At 36.7% G+C, this 18,897-nt stretch overlaps 1 protein-coding gene and 1 pseudogene across 2 annotated transcripts in view; both read left to right on the top strand.

The window, feature by feature from the left end:
* Nucleotides 1-9,740: 9,740 nt before the first annotated feature.
* LOC128615274 (membrane-spanning 4-domains subfamily A member 4A-like) overlaps nt 9,741-18,897 on the top strand; it is a 15,498-nt gene continuing 6,341 nt past the window's right edge. The window contains exons 1-5 of one of the 2 annotated variants that reach the window (XM_053637216.1): nt 9,741-9,871; nt 11,642-11,746; nt 11,842-11,952; nt 13,509-13,565; nt 16,476-16,637. In XM_053637216.1, the coding sequence (XP_053493191.1) occupies nt 11,666-11,746; nt 11,842-11,952; nt 13,509-13,565; nt 16,476-16,637 (411 nt within the window). In that variant the 5' untranslated portion in view covers nt 9,741-9,871; nt 11,642-11,665. Of the gene's footprint in view, nt 9,872-11,641; nt 11,747-11,822; nt 11,953-13,508; nt 13,566-16,475; nt 16,638-18,897 lie in introns of those variants that run through there. The other variant, XM_053637217.1, reaches the window with a different exon arrangement.
* LOC128615275 (histone H3.3A-like) lies at nt 17,840-18,709 on the top strand (annotated as a pseudogene).

The following is an 18,897-nucleotide window of genomic DNA, read 5'->3' as shown; positions in this document are numbered from 1 at the left end:
ATTGCTGAGATACATTTGAAGTATTCAAAATTCTTTTGATAAAGTTTGAGAGTCTTACTTTGCCAAACTTGGTGATGATTGGAGTAGTGAAAAAACATCATCCAAGATTGTGGAAAATCTGATTAGGTGGAAATTTACATCATAGTTTGCATTAAACTCATCTCAACCCAGGGAATCCAGGGATCCCTTGCTTTCAAACTTTGGACCAACACTTTAAAGGTTATGACAATAAACATAGTTACAAATAAATTGCCCTGATGGTGGTGCTAGAGCATTGGCAGCACTCGGCCCAAAGTTGGTCAGCATGTTCCCTACACCCTCCCCAATGTGTGGGCAAAAGTTCACAACTTTTTACCAGATGGTCCTATGGGCTGCATAGATAAACTAGCCTAAAAATGAAGAAGTAAAGGTAGAATAAACACGGTTATACTTTGTTGTTTCTCATTAACATGACCAACTACTAAAGATATCTAATGTTCTTTAATTAATAACAGTTATGATCACTGTCAAATTTCTGTGATGTAAGAGGTATAAACTTCTTCAAGGCATGCTGTTAAAGGAAAAATAACTTCATGATAGTAACAGTAAGGACTGTTAATATCTTTCTTTTTGTGCATTTTCTTTTGGAATATAGTCAGTTTAAAATAAATTTCAGGACTATGGCCTTGTTTTTTCCTTTTAGAAAACTATTTTTTTGCTTCAATTTTGAATGTAGCCTTGCTAAACAGGAAATAAGCGTAAACCTACAGACACTATTTACACCAGCAAATCCAATACAGTCACTTAAACATGCAACTGGAGCTCAATAACAGAACATACCAGATTAATCTGGGAACTAGAACAAGAACTTTGAAAAGTAACAAAACTATCCTAAAACAGTATATAAGCACAATCAAGAGTAGGTCGAGCTTTAGGTATTGTCGTTCTCCTATATAACATTATTAAAAGGAAAAAATGACGTGTTTATTACCCTTTAAAGCTTTGAGTTCGAAAGAAAAACATCCAGCCACTACAGATTATATGTATAGTGTTGACACAGAAAGTCTGAATTTTCTTACTTGTGCCGAAGTTATGCCATTTGTACACACTGAAATTTGGAAAATCAAAATGAGACAGGTCCTGCTCATGCTGTAGAATCGAGAAACCACAAACAACTTCCTAATTATTGCCCTGCATTTACAATAAAATTAAATAAAGAATTATTGTAATAGCTACAGCATTGCTTAATAGTATACAGTATATATATTTTAGAGAATATCATGGCACTCCTGTACATTACAAGTAGTCCATTGATGTGTCATGTTTTCAGCACCAACAACCAGTCTTGCCATATTAATGGTTTAGTTCCACAGTAACTGATGAGCTTGATTTGGTCTAACCACAATCAGGTCAGTCATCCCCACATGCGTGTTTAAACAAGAGCTCAAAACCAAAACCTCCACTGACGGACAAGGCAGGGAAGCATCATAAAACAAGCGCAAGCCTGCAAGTTCATCATTTCAGTCAGGTAAACAGTCTTCCTTTTTTATTTATATCATACATACATATTATACTCACAAATTCAGGCTAGAAGACCAGACATTACAGTACCACAACTTAACTAGCTAGATTGCATTGGTAGATTTTTTTATTACAGATTTAGTGGTGAGGGAGATGAGAAACTTAATCTTTTTTTTTTTAAATCTTTGTGCCAACTTGCTCAAGATAATAAACAATAATTGATTTGATTAAAAATATACATGACTTACCACAAATGTCGAGGCAGAAGGCTGCAAGCACACATGGAAGTTTTATTATGAACTCCAAATCGTCAGCCACAACAGTCAGACTCAGATCAAAAATAGAAGAAATAGTGATAACAGTCAAAGCCAGGAAATCAAGAGAGAAAATACTCAGAACAGAATTTGAATAGAAACCAGGGACCTGTACCATGAAGCCAGTTTAGGTGGTTAGCCAGGTAAGTTTAAGTTTAGTTTGTGCCAGTTTAGTTTGTTTCCGTCCATTTCAGGTTAAAGTTGTACATTAAAAATTGTGTAAAATTTGAAGGGAAGTAAACACTTACAGTATCTCACAAAAGTGAGTACACCCCTCACATTTGTGTAAATATTTGATTATATCTTTTAATGTGACAACACTGAAGAAATGACACTTTGCTACAATGTAAAGTAGTGAGTGTACAGCTTGTGTAACAGTGTACATTTGCTGTCCCCTCAAAATAACTCAACACGCAGCCATTAATGTCTAAACCACTGTCAACAAAAGTGAGTACACCCCAAGTGAAAATGTCCAAATTGAGATTGAGAACTCTCAATTAACTCTAATTGAGATAATCTAAAACCCATACATAGAGGATTTAATACTGAAATTAAGCACATCGACATTCCACAGATGAGGAACTACCTCAGATGTAACTACAGACTCAATCACTATTCAGTTACATGAGAGTTATACACATGGGGGTGGAATTTGCCTAAAACAGAGGCATGTCTCAGTTATGCATGTCAGCGATTTGATCGATGCAGGGGAAACGGGGGAACCAGGGTTGGATTAACGCACTTTCTTGCATGCCGTAGATAAAAAGTCCTTTATTTTTCTTAACAAAACCAAATAATGAATGAAAACTTGTTGAAATGAAACCTTACTAGCCAATGAATTGGCACGAGGAATCCAAAACCGTCGTCGAAGTGTGGAAAGCATATAATTTCTTCCACTATGTCCAACCTTTTCATGTACGAAACGAAGGATGAGTTCTGAGACGTTGCTACCCTTTGGCAGGATAGCAGGATGTTTTGCCTCCTCGGGTAATGCAGACTTGCTTAATCGACCACCTACTCTTATAATGCCGTCGACAATTGCTGGATCCAGTTTGTATAGCGAACTGGATTTCTTTACAACCTTTCCTTCACTCAAGCATAAGATTTCCTCAGGAAAGTGCTGATTTTGCACAAAACTAACAATTGCCTTTTCGGCTTTATCGAGATACACCACTGAGGGTCTGTGAGTCGACGCTTTCTCTTGGATGGTTTTATCAGATTGTGTGTTGTTCGTCTTTTCATCACATCTTCGTTTAAGTGTCTCTTTGACCTTCAAAAGCCATGCCACGGCTCTTTTGAGGTCTTTCCAGTTGGAAAAGTATAAAAGCAACTTGCTGGTAGGACAAGATTCTTCTATTGGCTTGGCAGATGTGACATGAACGGAAGCTTGCTGCTTTAACTCAGGGTCGTCGCTTGAAATGATATCCATGCCTCCAAGGGTCTTTGGCCACTGAGAGCATTTGCGAAGGATTTCCGGTCCTTGGATCCATGTCTTATACTGAAGAAAAGCTTTGACTGATATGCCACGTGAAGTTGCATCGGTGGGGTTCTCCTTTGAAGAGATGTGTCGCCATTGGTCTACCTTTGATAGAGAGTGAATTATTGAAATTCGATTTGCAACATACGTCTTAAATCTTTTACTTATGTTTGTGATATATTGCAGAAGTCATACTGTCTGACCAGAAGATGGAATTTGATACTGAGAGTTGTAACTGTCTTCAGCATGTGATCCATTTGTACAGCCAAGACTGCTGCTGCCAATTCCATTCTGGGGATGGTAGTACACTTAAGGAGGTGCAACTTTAGCTTTTCCAAAGGCAAAGGACACACAGACTTCGCCCAAACCGTTTGTGAGCCGAATGTAGGATACGGCGCCATAACCTACTTCACTAGCATCACAAAAGTGGTGCAGCTGTGCAGATTTAAAGTCTTCAAAGCCCTTAGGAATAAAGTTTCGGTTTACCTTGAAAGTGTCCAGTAGATGGAGCGAGCGAAGTCATTTTTCCCAGGTTTGAGCTACGTCGAGCAGGATCTTTTCATCCCAACTCAATTTCATCTTACATAGGCTTTGTAAGAGCCTCTTTGCCACGAGAATAATAGGAGCCAAAAAGCCCAAGGGGTCATAGATTGAACAAATGATGGATAAAATGCCCCTCCGGGTTACCTCATGGGACTTGATTGCTATACTGAAAGTAAAGACATCTCTTTCGACATCCCATTGGGTACCAAGAGCTCTTTCCATTGGTAACTGCTCCTTATTTAAATCTAGAGCTCTCACTTCTTTTGCTCTATCTTCTTCAGGAATTACAAAGAGCATGGCACGATCATTACTGATCCATTTGTTTAAGTGGAACTCACCTTTGCCACTTTTCCTTTGCCACTTGAACCTGATGGAACATCCCCTCTATGTCGGCAATGAAGGCTATGAGGCCTTGCCGAAAGCGAAGCAATATGCCAAGTAGTGTATTGGTAAAGTCAGGGCCTTGAAACAGTTCCTTATTTAGAGAAGTTCCACTGAATATTTCAGCACAGTCAAACACCATACGCAGTTTCCTTTGGTGTGGGTGGTAGACACCATGATAAGGCAAATACCACACCTTGCCAGTTTCAGCCTGCAACTCGCTCTGAGGAACGACTTCACCATAACCCTTCTTCATGATGTTGTCCATAAAGGATTTGTAGTCATTATAAAACATCCGATCCTTTTTGAATCTCTTCAGCAAATGTTGAGTTCTTTGATGGGCTATTTGCCTATTGCTGGGCATAATCACATTGCTGTTACGAAAGGGGAGTTTTAAGTGGTAATGACCATCTTTAAGTTCAGCTGAAGTAGATATGATACTCATAAAATGGTGATCTTCCTGCGACAGTTCATTCTTTTCTCCATAGTGCTGTTCCATGAAATCCTGATTATATTGTTGCATCAAAAAGTTTTCCAAATTAGTGACAGATATCCTATTGACTTGAACAGAGCTATCCTTGTCATTTTCGATCCCGCCTTGGCCGACTGGACCATTGATAACCCAGCCAAGAAGGGTTTTAACAGCATAGGGCCCATCACCTCCACTGTTAATTATTCTCCAGGGTTCTAGAGCCTTCGGTGCATTAACACCTATTAGTAGGCCAATGGTTGCATCGATTGGAGTCAAGTCGACCTCTTTAAGGTAAGACAATTTTCTTATATCATCCAATTTCGGAATGTTATCGTGTGTCACAGGAATAGATTTTTGTTTGAAAACGTCAGGCAATTTGAGAAATGAGCTACCGTCTAATGCTGCTACTTCTATACCAGATATTTTATAACTAGATATTGGATTCTGTTGACCCATTGTTTTCAAAAGTATTTCTGTTTTCTTACCGAGGGCGTGAAGCTGCATGGATAATTCCTCGGTACAAAATGTTGCAGAGCTCCCCGGATCTAGGAAAGCATAGGTTCGGATACATTTCGTACCTTTCTCCAACTTCACTTTGACGGGCACAATTGCTAGAGCACATTCTTTTGTGCCGGCTCCACTATGGCTACCAGTTGCTAAAGAAACGACTGCATTGGAACCAGAGAATTTTTTTGCATGATCCTGAGGCTGTTGGGTTTCCTTGGTGTGTATATGTAGCATGGTTGGATGACCCCTTTTACACACATGACATGACATCTGCTTCTTACAATTCTTGCTCATGTGTCCTCTTTGTAGACACCCAAAACACAGTCCTTTAACTTTCAAGAATTCCACCTTTTCTTTGTTTGGTTTATTTTGAAATACTTCACATACTTCCACTGGATGATTTCTATTGCAGAACATGCAAGGCTTTACAAATGCATCAGAACCATTCATGGTATTTCCACTTTGCCTGTAATCCGTTGATGGCTCAGACTTCGACACTGATGAAACAGTCGTAGCAAAACTGCTCCCCTTACTATTTGTTTTGGAGTAGGCTTTGTAGGGGCCTTTCGATTCAGACGTTTGCTTCAGCAGGCTTTGAATCTCCCCAAAGATTGGATCCAGCATCATTCGTGTGTGTTTGTCAATAAATGCAAGTAGACCTCTAAATGTCGCTCTCTGCTTGTGTTTGACATAGATGTTGCAGACTACTGCTCTCCACTTGTCACAAAGCCTAATTGGTAGCTTTGACACAATGATCTTTAAATTGGAGGGTGTTTCAAGATCTGTAACATAGTCCATCTCCCTCATTGTGTTATGACAACTTTTCAAGAAGAGTGCATACAACCTCAGACTAGATGCATCCTCTGACTTGATAGTAGGCCACCTCAGTGCCTTGTCCATGAAGGCAGATGTGATTTTAACTTTAATTCCGAAATGCCATTCAAGTTCTTCCTTGGCTTCCTTATAGCCCTTTTCCGGTGGCATATGAAAACAGCTACGGACAAGGTTTTTTGGTTCTCCAGATGTGTATTGTTCCAAGTAGTTTAACCTTTGTTGCATATCGTCAGTTTTTGTTTCGATGGTCTGCTCAAAAGATTGTATGAAGGATCTGAACTGCAGTGGGTCTCCATGAAAGACTAAGACTTCTCTTTGTGGAAGTTGCGACAATGCACTTTGCTTTATCAGTAGTTCTGTGAATACATTTTGCCTTTTCATGACATCCGTGAGGGAATCATCCAAACGAGGGACATTTCTTTGAGCTTCCTCTTGTATTGAGATTTGCAAAGGCCTTCTGATAGTGATTGAAGATGGGTCTTGGGTCTCCAGTTTCACTTGTCATGGCATATGTGATGCTTTGTTAGTGACATTTTGGTCAGAGTATGCTCTGTGTTTTGTTTGAACCCTTTTCATTTCACTGGAACAATATATTCAGTTGAAGTTCTAGATGAAGCTGTGGTGTTACTCATTTGGGAGTGCAAGAACTGTGACTCCATAAGAGCGTTTATTTTGGCTTCAGCTTCTGCTATTTTCGTTCACAGTTTAAGTTTTTCTTTCTTTGATTCTATTCTCACTTCTTCCATGTCCAACTCCAGTTGCTCCTCCAACGACTCTGATTGCGCCATCAATATAGCGTGTTGTACTCGAACTCCAGAAAGAGCGCTAGACGAGTTGCTGCCCCGACTGCAGCCCTTGCTTCGGCCTTTTCCGCGGTCTGTGAAATGCTGTCGTGTGGCGATACAGATTCCAGAACAGCAGCACCATGCAGATAATCAGACATTTGTTCGAGTGCACCATCCACGTCATCCACTTTGAACCAGAGTTCAACACCTTTGAGGAACTCTTTGCACTGTGATAGTTTAGGCTCATACCAGTCACTATGATCATGCTCCTTTTCTTCATCAGGCAATAAGGACTGAACCGTGATTTGCAACTCCATAAACTCGTCCAGATACTGAATATAGATGGCAGTTTGTTGTTTTACTTCGTCCTTTGTGTCACCAGCTTCGATAAGAGCATTTATCTCATTACGTTTTCGCGTGAGGACACCCAGCCTTCCTCTTCGCCACGCGATTAATTTAAACAGTTTCCTTTCCCTTTGAACCAGGGATTCAACATCATCTGCTTTTTCCTGCATTTTCACTCTTGTATTATTTCAGAGTAAAATCAACATTCGAAGATGCGAATATAATCCGTGTTTTCAGACTTCTCTTGAACGCGGAAGTCCTGAGCGTGGCGGCACAGTTTGTGCTTTTCAAACACCGTTTTACTCACGGTTCCATAGAGATGATCTTCCCAAACTTTGGTGTCCAACGATCTCCTTTTCCAGCCGTTTGAAGTCCAAACTCCGCAATCCATACGCTCTTGGGGGAACGGGGGAACCAGGGTTGGATTAACGCACTCTCTCGCATGCTGTAGATTTTTTTTTTTTTTTTTTTTAAAGCCCTTTATTTTTCTTAACGAAACCAAATAATGAATGAAAACTTGTTGAAATGAAACCTTACTATTGAATTTAACATAAAATGACTTATTATGAATTGGCGTGCAGGAGCGTGGTCAAAAAAAGGTATGCTTCCCAGCTCTCCATTTCCATCCACGCCTGTTGGAAGGTTAACCCACGTTATATGCACCTCCCACACCACACGGGACCCATGACCCAGGAGCAAACGCACCACCAAACCTCACAAAACACAACACAATCGCAAACAAACTGATCAAAAACAGCCCCAAATTACACAACAAAATGGCAAAATGGCTGTAACATATGTGTTTGTCTGATCTTGAACTTCATAAAGCGTTTTTTTCCCCCCCTATAACATGGACATCGGACAAGATGGATCTTAATCAGAGATATTATTATTCATGTTTTATGAATAAAATTATAGATGAATTTAAAGTGAGCTGTAAACACAGCAGTTGAGTGATTGGTTGGCTTATGTTTTTGGAATGTTTTCTATATAGGAGAGCACATCGAATTAACAAAAACTTTGGCATTATTTACTGAACCCAAAGGAGCACCTTCTGAATACTAGGAACTTTACCTGTCTAAATATTGATGTAACCTTTGGGCTAAAGTTACAGACTTTATGACCCATTATTGCTTATTAAAGTGTACTTGACCAAACTGTAAATTATATGTGCATCCTGATGGTATTCATCTTTATTAAATATTTCTGTTACAGCCGATGTATTCAATGTATGTATTTAGTGTTACATTTAAAGGAAAAACATTTTGCTGAGGTACAAAAGTAATTCTGACTTTTTCTCTTTAATTATGATTTTATTTCATATGTATGAATCTATGAGTGTGTGTTATTGTAACCTGTATGATTAACAATAAACATTCCACATGGTCTATGCTGTAATAACTCACATATAGTATTATTACTATACTCCATATAGTACACTGTCGAATTGTGGACTCTTTTCACTTTTAGCTTCTAAGAGCTGGAGGTCAAGATCAGAAAATAGCAGAGTACTATCTGAGAACTAGAAAAAGAGATCTCTGCAAAATATATATATATATATATATATATATATATATATATATATATATATATATATATATATATATATATATATATATAAGAGAGAGAGATAGAGATAGATAGATAGATAGATAGATACTAAAGAGTATATATGCACAATACAGAGTAATGCTTCAGGCATTGTCTTTCTCCCAAAATACAGATATTTTATTATTAAAATGAAAGGAAAAAAAACGCATCTGATTTCTACTAAAACAAATAGATTAATGGGAAACATCCAGTCACCGAGGATTATTTGAATAGCATTGATACAGAAAGTCTGAATTTTCTCACTCATATCAAAATGATGCTATTTATGCACACTGAAAACATTTAACTAATAAACCACTTCGTTCCACAGACCCTGCTCATGCTGTAGCATCAGGAAACCACAAACCACTACGTAAACGTTCCTAAATAAAGCTGGAAAAATGTAAACTTTAAATATGTAAACTTTAAATTTTAGTCGACTAAAGAGTCCACAGCCCTGCCCTTTTCTTATTTACTGATTCTCAAAAGTAAACCACCTGGATAAAGTTAACATGACCACAACCAGTACCAAATGAGCATGATATTTTTTTTTTTCGTCTTTTTTGTGACAGACTTTTCTTCTACTGTTTCCTGTATCGTTACACAAGTCGGCAATGCAACAGTTAAACTGAAAACGCTGGCTTGAATAAATATCTTGAAATTAGCTTAAATTATGTAACCAGATAAACATTACACATCATCTGATGATCTTTGCAGGAAGACAACAAAACGTTGTTGGTGTGCCTAAACAGAAAAGGCCAGACTACCACATAAACATTTTATCTACAAATCCTATATGATCTATCATCTTCTGAAGATATGTTTAACAAAATTATTGTAAACCTGTTACTTTGTCTACTTATAGAATTGTATGGCCCTGATTTTAAACTGCACTTTTTCAAAAGATGCTAATAATATTTGCTCATTCTATTATTGCAAATGTTGCATTGATGGATTTAAGACAAACATTAAAGAGGATGGGTTTGTTCGGTGTCTAACCATAATTAGGTCAGTCAGCCACAAACACGTGTTCAAGCAGGTAAAAAGAGCATTCTAAAAACCTCCACTGTCTCACAAGTCAAACATAGCCACGCAGCATAAAACAAGCAAGTTCTTTCATCAGGTAAATATTTGTGCTTTTTTATTTATATCATAAATTTCCTACACAGAGATTCATGTTATAAAATATAATAAAACTATTTACATTGTTTTAATAGATTTTCATTATAGTGTTCATAGTAGACTTTTTTTGGTCCCAAAAGAAAACTTATTGCCAACTTCATCAAAACAAAGCAAATGACTGCAATTAGTTTTGGTTAAAAAAAAAAAATAGAGAGAGATATTGTCATGAAATCTGAGGCAGGAGGACATAAGTGCAATGAAATCAGATCATAAGGCATAATCACAAGGCTCAAATAAAAAACTAATAGAAATGGTTTAGTTTTGAGTGAAAATAGGAAACCGGTGTGTTAGTTTTCATGTGTGTGAGATAGCTGTAAAGTCCATGTAGCATCTGGAGCAGATTGCTGGTGTGACAGTGTAAACATAATTTATGTTAAATAGAATGTTATGTAATTTAATTTATTCACTCACAGCAGATTAAACATTATGCATTTTAAGGCTTAACCTTTTGTGTTCTGTTTGCAAACTGTACAGATTACATTTTTGGGGAACAGTAAAGACACACTTTTGTGAAAAGCACTTTTGTTAGGTATTGTAGAAGAGTGAATTCAACTTTTTGTTTATTATTATTATTATTATTATTATTATTATTATTATTATTATTTTAATATAGAAAAGCAGTTAGTGTCAATCAATTTTGCACCATGTTTTGTAATCTGTTTTATTCTTGGGGAAAAAATAACCTGAACGTAACCTGTGTAATATGAATATAAATATGAAGGGAGGATGTAGCAGATTCACCTAAAGTAAATGTGTTCATTTTTCCATGTTCAGTAGAGAACAGTCAAATAGAATAGTCATTTTAGTAAGTTTCCCGTTTAGGATAAAATAAAAATACAGCCATTTTCATCCGAATGGAGCAGAAGGGGTAATATGAGAATAAAGTCGTGCTCATGCTCGACCAAATTTCTACCTTTGTTCTACTCCACACTGCAAAAGAACAAACAAACAAAAAAACATCTTAGCAAGTAAAAAATATATTTTTAAAAATATATTTTCAAATGCATTTCCAATAAACATTATAATAAACCAAATGTCTACAACAAAAATCAGTGGACATGTCTACTGATTTTGCATACCCAACTACTACACTGCATATTGCACAACAAACTTTACATAGGGTCACTGCACATTCTTACACACACACTGCCATTTTACTTATGTCTTTACTTAGGACATTCTTATACATTCTTATATACACATTACCACAAATGCTCATCACACATGTCTAATGTATAGTTTTAAACCTGACAACCTGCAATATAATTTCATACAATCAATATGTACAGGAATTTTACTCTGTAAATAATTTGGAGAGCTATTCCTTCTTATTTGTGGCATATTGTGTGTTTATGGTGCACTTCAGTCTTCTGACTGTTAAGTATTTTCTGTTGCTCTTGTGTTGCAGCTTGGGGATCAATAAAGTATTCTCAAATATATAATCATTAAATCTAATAAAATACTTTGCAAAATTCAAACTTTTCAAATTTTAACTTTTCTCATTTATTTTTAGAAAGAAGCAATTCTAGAAAATCTGTCAAAAGAATAAGAAAAATGTAAAGCTTAAAACATGTAAACACATTTAAAACAGGCTAAGATATCATTTTTACAATGTATAATAAGATTAACAGAAATAAATGTGATTATTAGCCTTCATTATAAATATTACTGCTTAGAGAACACTTCTTAAGGTTGTTTTGTCTGTTCATGGCACGAGAACCAATTCCTTGTCATCATGACCCCTGTAACTGCTCCAGCTGACACCCAAATCTCCCGACGCACAGCTTTTCTAAAAGGCAAGCCCAAAGCACTGGGGGTAAGACACTTTTTATCCCAAATATTTTCATAGTAGTGCTTAATTAACATTTTATATTTTACACTTTACCCTACAGTTTGTCTCTTTTTCCACAGACTGTGCAGATCATGATCGGAATCATGACTCTCTTGTTCGGTATCGTTTTAAGCTCGTTTACTGTTACACCTGCAATCATCAGTGGTATCACTGTGTGGGGATCACTTATCGTACGTTATTTTTGGTCTGCATTTACAGCACCTTACTTTCCAGATTACAACTCGGAAGTAATTTAACTTAACTCATTTATATATATATATATATATATATATATATATATATATATATATATATATATATATATATATATATATATATATATATAACGACTCTAAAAAACAATAGCCCCTAATATTGAAACATGTTGGTGGTAGCATCATGCTGAGAGGTACACTTGTGCTGTGTTCGGAACCGCTCCCTATCTCCTATATAGTGTACTATATAGGGTGTCTGTAATTTTGTAGTGGTGTCCAAATTCTGAGTGAACAACTTCATCCCCTACATTTGTTCACTCATTTATACCCACAATGGACTCTGATATCGAGTGTACATCCAATGTACACTCGCCAACGCACTGTTTCCCATACTTCAACACAAGACAGCGATAGAATGCAAAAGAAATATAAACATTTTATTTGTATAAAATAAACAAATAAAATAAATGACAGACAGTAGTTTTACTTTACTTTATTCTTTTTTTAATATAATATATATATTTATTAAATATAATAAATAGTGAATAAACATCTCTTTATCAACTAATACAATCAGCGTGACAAATGAACAGTGAAAAAAACGAACTTTACTGTTTTACGATACAATCCACAATGTCCGTGACAGAGTGTTCTCTGACGCATGGTATTTACGTCAGCGTCCGAATTCGCTCATTTTCGTTCACTTCTTCCCCATATAGTGGACTCAAATGTCATTAGCTATATAGGGAATAGTGAATGAGTGAACGAGTGAGCGATTTCAGATACAGCTTTGGCATCTTGTCTGCTTCTCTCATTTAATGCTTTCTTTATTGTTTCACCTTAGGACTTTGTATGCCATACTCTTTCCTTTTTTCAAATTTGGTAATTATATATTTTGGGGTTTTTAAAAATATTGCTCCAAACAGAGTATTTTTGTATATTATTATTTGGTATATTTTTTTTTATACCAAAAGCCTGATGGATACTTTTCTAGAACTTTGTGTCAGACTTGTTTTAATAGTTACTTGGTTATCATAATTCTGTTTGTTTAGGAATGTTTTCTTACAAGTTCTCCTTGCGTATTTATATTGAGGTAACATGACACTTTAATTTCATAAATTTAAACTGTTGAATTGTGACTTCTAAAGAGGACTAGATGCACAATAAAAAATTTTTTTGATGGGCTTAATATTTGTTAATAGGATTTTTGTTGTTGTTGTTGTTATTGTTAAATATTGATTTTCTTTACTATAAGCAATAAAGATTTTCTTTAAAATGCAAGAAAAAGGCCAAGGATAACTCTCAACATGATATTACCACTTCTATGCTTTAATATTATGGGCTAGCTTCTGTACATCAATAACATAAAATAAATAATTAAAAAAAAAATTTAAGTCTATTTCAATACCTGATTTTAACACTTCAAAATATGTATATTTTAAGTATCATTTTAAATCACTCTACAACCCTATTTTCACAGTTGTTTTTTGTTAGTACTTGATAAACAGCCATGTTTAATTTGTTTTAAACAGTATATAAGTTCTGGTGCTCTGTCGGTTGCTGCAGGGAACAACTACAATTCCTGCATGGTATGTAAATATGGCCTACTAATAATTTCCAGTTCATTTTTTTGTTATTTATCCCATTTTAGTTTTCCAGTAAAACCTCCCACACTATGTTTGTTTTGTTGTAAAGCAGTGGGATGAAGGGAAATATATAGTCTATGACGATTATTTTAAAAATAAATAAATAAATAAATAAATAAAAACATACATAAATTTAAAAAAAAAAAAAAAAAAAACGAATTCTCACTTGTATAAAAAACTGATGCTTCTTCTACACAGTGAGAACATTTATCTGGAAACCATACTGTTACAATTACTGCTTATGGTGTAGCATCAAAAAACCATAAACCACTTCCTGAGAACATACAGCTGTGCCCAAAATTTTGCATACCCCTTGCAGAATCTGTTAAATCTTAATACTGTTAACAAAATAAAAGGGATCATACAAATTCCATGTTGTTTTTTTTTTATTAATTACTGTGCTCAATAAGCTGTTTCACATAACATATGTTTACATATGGTTCACAAAACAAGATTATAGCTGAGTTTATAAAAATTACCCCTTCAAAAGTTTGCATACCCTTGATTCTTAATACTGTGTGTTGTTACCTGGATGATCCACGACTGTTTTTATGTTTTGTGATAGTTGTTCATGAGTCCCTTGTTTGTCCTGAGCAGTTAAACTGCCCACTGTTCTTCAGAAAAATCCTCCAGGTCCTGCACATTGTTTGGGCAGTTTAACTGCTCAGGACAAACAAGGGACTCATGAACAACTATCACAAAACATAAAAACAGTCATGGATCATCCAGGTAACAACACACAGTATTAAGAATCAAGGGTATATAAATACCCTATAATAAACTTTTGAACGGGGTACTTTTTATAAATTCAGCTATTATCTTGTCTTGTGGACTATATGTAAACATCTGTTATGTGAACTAGCTTATTCAGGACAGTACTAAATATATAACTACATGGGATTTTTATGATCCCTCTTATTTTGTTAACAGTATAAAGATTTAGTAGATTCTGCAAGGGGTATGCAAACTTTTATGCACAACTGTACATGCAATGATATACATACATGTAAACTTACAAAAAAAAAAAGAAAGTAGCTTTTTGCTATCAAAATCACAACATAGCTTATCTGCATATAAATCTAAAATTGAATTATTGAATTATTCCATTTTGGGGAGCACGATGGCTTTCAAGGTTGAAAACCTTCCTCGACCCTGTGTGCATGGAGTTTGTATCTTCTCCCTGTGCTTTGGGGGTTACCTCTGGATACTCTGGTTTCCTCCCCTAGTCCAAAGACTTGTGGTGTAGGCTGATTGGCATTTCCAAATTGTCTGTAGTGTGTGAATGAGTGTGTGATTATGCCCTGTAATGGGTTGGCACCCCGTCTAGAGTGTCTCCCGCCTTGTGCCCTTATCCACATGGGATAGTCTCTGGACCCCCCCCCCCCCCCCCCGCAATGTTAATGAATGAATGAATGAATTAATTAATTAATTAAAAATTAATTAACAAAAATTAATGAATGAATCATTCCATTTTTCATTATTCATTACATTTACGGCATTTGGCAGACACCCTTAACCAGAGCGACTTCCAGAACTGCATTGAAGTCTCTATCAACATGAAGTGCTCAAAAAGAAGTGTTTTATTCCTCTTGTACCACACTGATTTGCTAATAATTACTTAAAAGAAAGAGACATCACACTTTCTACACATTTATAGGTACAGATAATGTCTGTGAAACAAGTTCTCACTTGTGTTATAATCAGTCTTAATATAATCAGAAGTTACTTTGAAACTGTAGCTTTTCAATCTAGAACCTACTAATAGTTTGTAGTAGATAAGCTACATTCAAGCTACCCTTTTAAAAAAGTAGTTAGCTACAATACAAGTTACTAACAAAAAATAGCTAACTACACTGATGCTACTTAAATGTGCAACCGAATGTGAATCAGCTTATGAATAACATGTCATAAACATGAATACATACTAGATCATAGGTCAGCCGCCACAGGAAGTAATTAAAACACAATTGCATTAATTGCATTAATTTTGTTAACGTGTTAAATATTGCAAATAAATTTCAAAAATATACACGTTAATTTTGACACCACTAATGATTATATTATGATAACGATTAGACTGCTGTATTCAGAACATAAAATAAATCCCTCAGTATGCACTGATAAACTTGAATTATTTTATTTTATTTGTAAGTAAATGTTGTGTTACCTATTAACAACAAAGTACCAGTAATATTCTCTGTATCAAAGAATTAACTCCAGTGTTAAGTTATTATAGTATTATCATTTTCCCACCCCGTACATCACGTAACAAGTTGTGGATAGTTGCTTTACATGTCCATTAGATGGTCTCTTCCTATATATGTGACTTATATTCTCTTAATTCTCTTAATGGGCTCTTAATTCCTGTGAAGAAAGTGGGCACCGCAGATATGCAATGAAGAGGACCGTTTTACTGTATCTGGACAAAATATGTAGCGATTGGTTGTGCTACATTGCTACTCATTTGAAAAAGTAACTCATTACTGGAAAGCTACACTATTTTTAAAGTAGCAGAGCTACTGAAAACGTCGTTAAGTTAGTAGCGTCACTACTTTTAGTTAACTACTACCCAACACTGTTTATACACAAGTCATAGCCTCACAAACTTCTCTCTCTTTTTTTTTTTTTATCTCCCTGACAAGACAAAAATAAAACATAACTTGTAAGAAACCTCTAGAAACCTCCCTCTGTGGAAGATGTAGAAAACATAAAGTTACAACTTTACCTGAGAGTTTAGAGATCAGCTAAACCAGACTTTACTTGTTCTCTATTATAATCAGATTTAATATGAAGTTTAATGATAGAATATCGATCCTGTTATACATTACTGTTTTCTGTTTCCTCTCTCTTTAGGTGAAAGCCTCGTTGGGAATGAATGTGTTCAGTGCTGTGGCTGCAGGTGTCACCCTCATTTTGTTTCCAGTGGACATGTTGTATGGGTCTACACTCATTCCCTGGTGTCAACACTATTACTATGACAGATATTTCAGATGTGATTATTCCTCCGTGCATATGGTTTGTATCTCACTAATGACACATAAACTGTATTTTTGTTATATGTTTCAGTCATTGCTAGATCCTATATGTATCTAGCTCCCCGAATCACATGATGAATTTTTCCTCTTGCAGCTACAGATATGCTGACTTTTTATTTTGTTTGTATTTAGATGTACAGTATTAAGTTTTTTGCCCTTTGAAAAAAAGAAAGAAAAATGTTACATTTTATTTTCACAGATCTTTATCTTTATGCCATGCTGTGCATTAATCAGGATATTTTCTATTTCACAATAATTATTAGGCCAAGCACAGAAGGTGTGTAGACACCCTACTGTTATTCCACGTTTTCTTCTTCTTCTTCTTCTTCTTCTTCTTCTTCTGGCTAGGGTTTCTATGGCATCCAATAGGACCGTCTGGTAAAAAAGTTGTAAAATTTTACACACTAGTTGGAGAGGGTCTAAGGAACATTCTGACCAAATTTGGGCTAAATACTGCCAATGATATAGCACCACCATTGTGCCAAATTTGGGGCTAATTTAAAAGTATGCTTATGGCCACAACTTTTGCTCCATGTGTCCAAAATTCAAAAGCCAAAAAACTTTTGTCCAATCATTATCAAATTGGACATTCTTTTCAGACAAACCTGGACAAAAGTTATCCAAAGAATTGTAAATATTCCAAATGACTTGCTTGTAATGGGCCAACGAATCTGACAGCGAAGCAGCCAAACAGTAAGTGAGGCTGTATCTCAGCAAAGACTTTGCGTACTGACACAAAACTTGGTAGGCATTCTCAAGACCATGACCTGAAGTTATGCACCATATTTTGTGACAGTGCTACCCACTGGTCAAAAGTTACAATAGGATGTTCGAAATGCTTACATCTATCTGCCATTTTTGCTACTCTTCCAAATTTTGGCCAATCTTCACCACATTTCTCACATCATCTTGAGGCCTTTCTGAGCAAAAATTTTGAAAGGGATTTTTATGTTCAAAACCATTCTCCTGTAACACACTGGAAAATGCAAAAAAATAAATAAATAAATAAAAACCAAGACGTGAGGGTGTATCACAGCAATGCATCTGCATATCATCACAAAAACTTTATATGTGTCGATAAGCATCTTCAGAACCACGCTCTGAATGTAACCAAGAAGTTTAATGATGGCACCACCTTGTGGTCAAGAACTGTAACAACGGTGTGTGTGATAGTAAATATTTCACTGCGACAAATTAAACACATTCGCTGAAGCAGATTGAAGAAGCATGGCCCGTACCAAGCAGACCGCCCACAAATCTACAGGAGGCAAAGCTCCTCATAAGCAGCTGGCCACTAAAGCGGCCCGTAAGAGTGCGCCCTCTACTGGAGGAGTGAAGAAACCTCACCGTTACAGGCCCGGCACAGTGGCTCTGCGTGAGATCCGTCGGTACCAGAAGTTCCCTGAACTGCTGCCTGGTGAGAGAGATTACTCAGGACATCAAGACGGACCTGTGCTTCCGAGGCGCCGCCTTCAGAGCCCTGCAGGAGGCCAGCGAGGCGTACCTGGTGGGTCTTTTTGAGGACACCAACTTGTGTGCCATCCATGCCAAGCGCGTCACCATCATGCCCAAAGACATCCAGCTGGCACATCATGTCCGCGGAGAACGTGCCTAAACACCCATCGTCCTGCTCCTTCCATCCTTTCTGTCTTTCTTTCTCTCTCTCTCTGTCTGTCTGTCTCTCTCCACTCGTCTCTCCCCTTCTTTCTTGGTAGAGTTTAGAATATCTGTGACGGGGAGGCCAATGTGTTTCAGTCTACTAGTGCTGTCTCACTGACGCGTAGGGTACCTGTATGTGCATGTAACAGACGCTTCTGATCACTCACTCACACACACACACACACACACACTTACACGTGTATAAGAGTCGGAGCATAAACGAGGTCCACCCTTGCCAAGCTTGGGGGTTGAACACACACAGTATGAAGGGAGTGGCAACTTCCACAGCAGGGTGCTACTAAAACTGCCCCAGACCACCTTCACTTACCCACTTACCCACCCCTCAGACACATTAGAAACCCCTACCTGACTTATCTTCTACTCACACACATCAGAAAACCCCTCTTACCTTTATGTGCCCCTACACACCTCAGAAACTCACTACCTACCCCGTTGCCCTGTTATTTGCGTGTTCACCCACATGTCTATCTCCCCCAGCCCAAATCTGTGTGTGTGTGTGTGTGTGTGTGTGTGTGTGTGTGTATGTGTGTGTGTGTGTGTGTGTGTGTAGGATCAGCAAA

The sequence above is a fragment of the Ictalurus furcatus genome, chromosome 12 (genome assembly GCF_023375685.1).
Source record: "Ictalurus furcatus strain D&B chromosome 12, Billie_1.0, whole genome shotgun sequence".
Classification (NCBI taxonomy): Eukaryota; Metazoa; Chordata; class Actinopteri; order Siluriformes; family Ictaluridae; genus Ictalurus; species Ictalurus furcatus.
The sequence above is the reverse complement of the archived record's forward strand: the minus strand, read 5'-3'. Positions and strand labels throughout refer to the sequence as shown.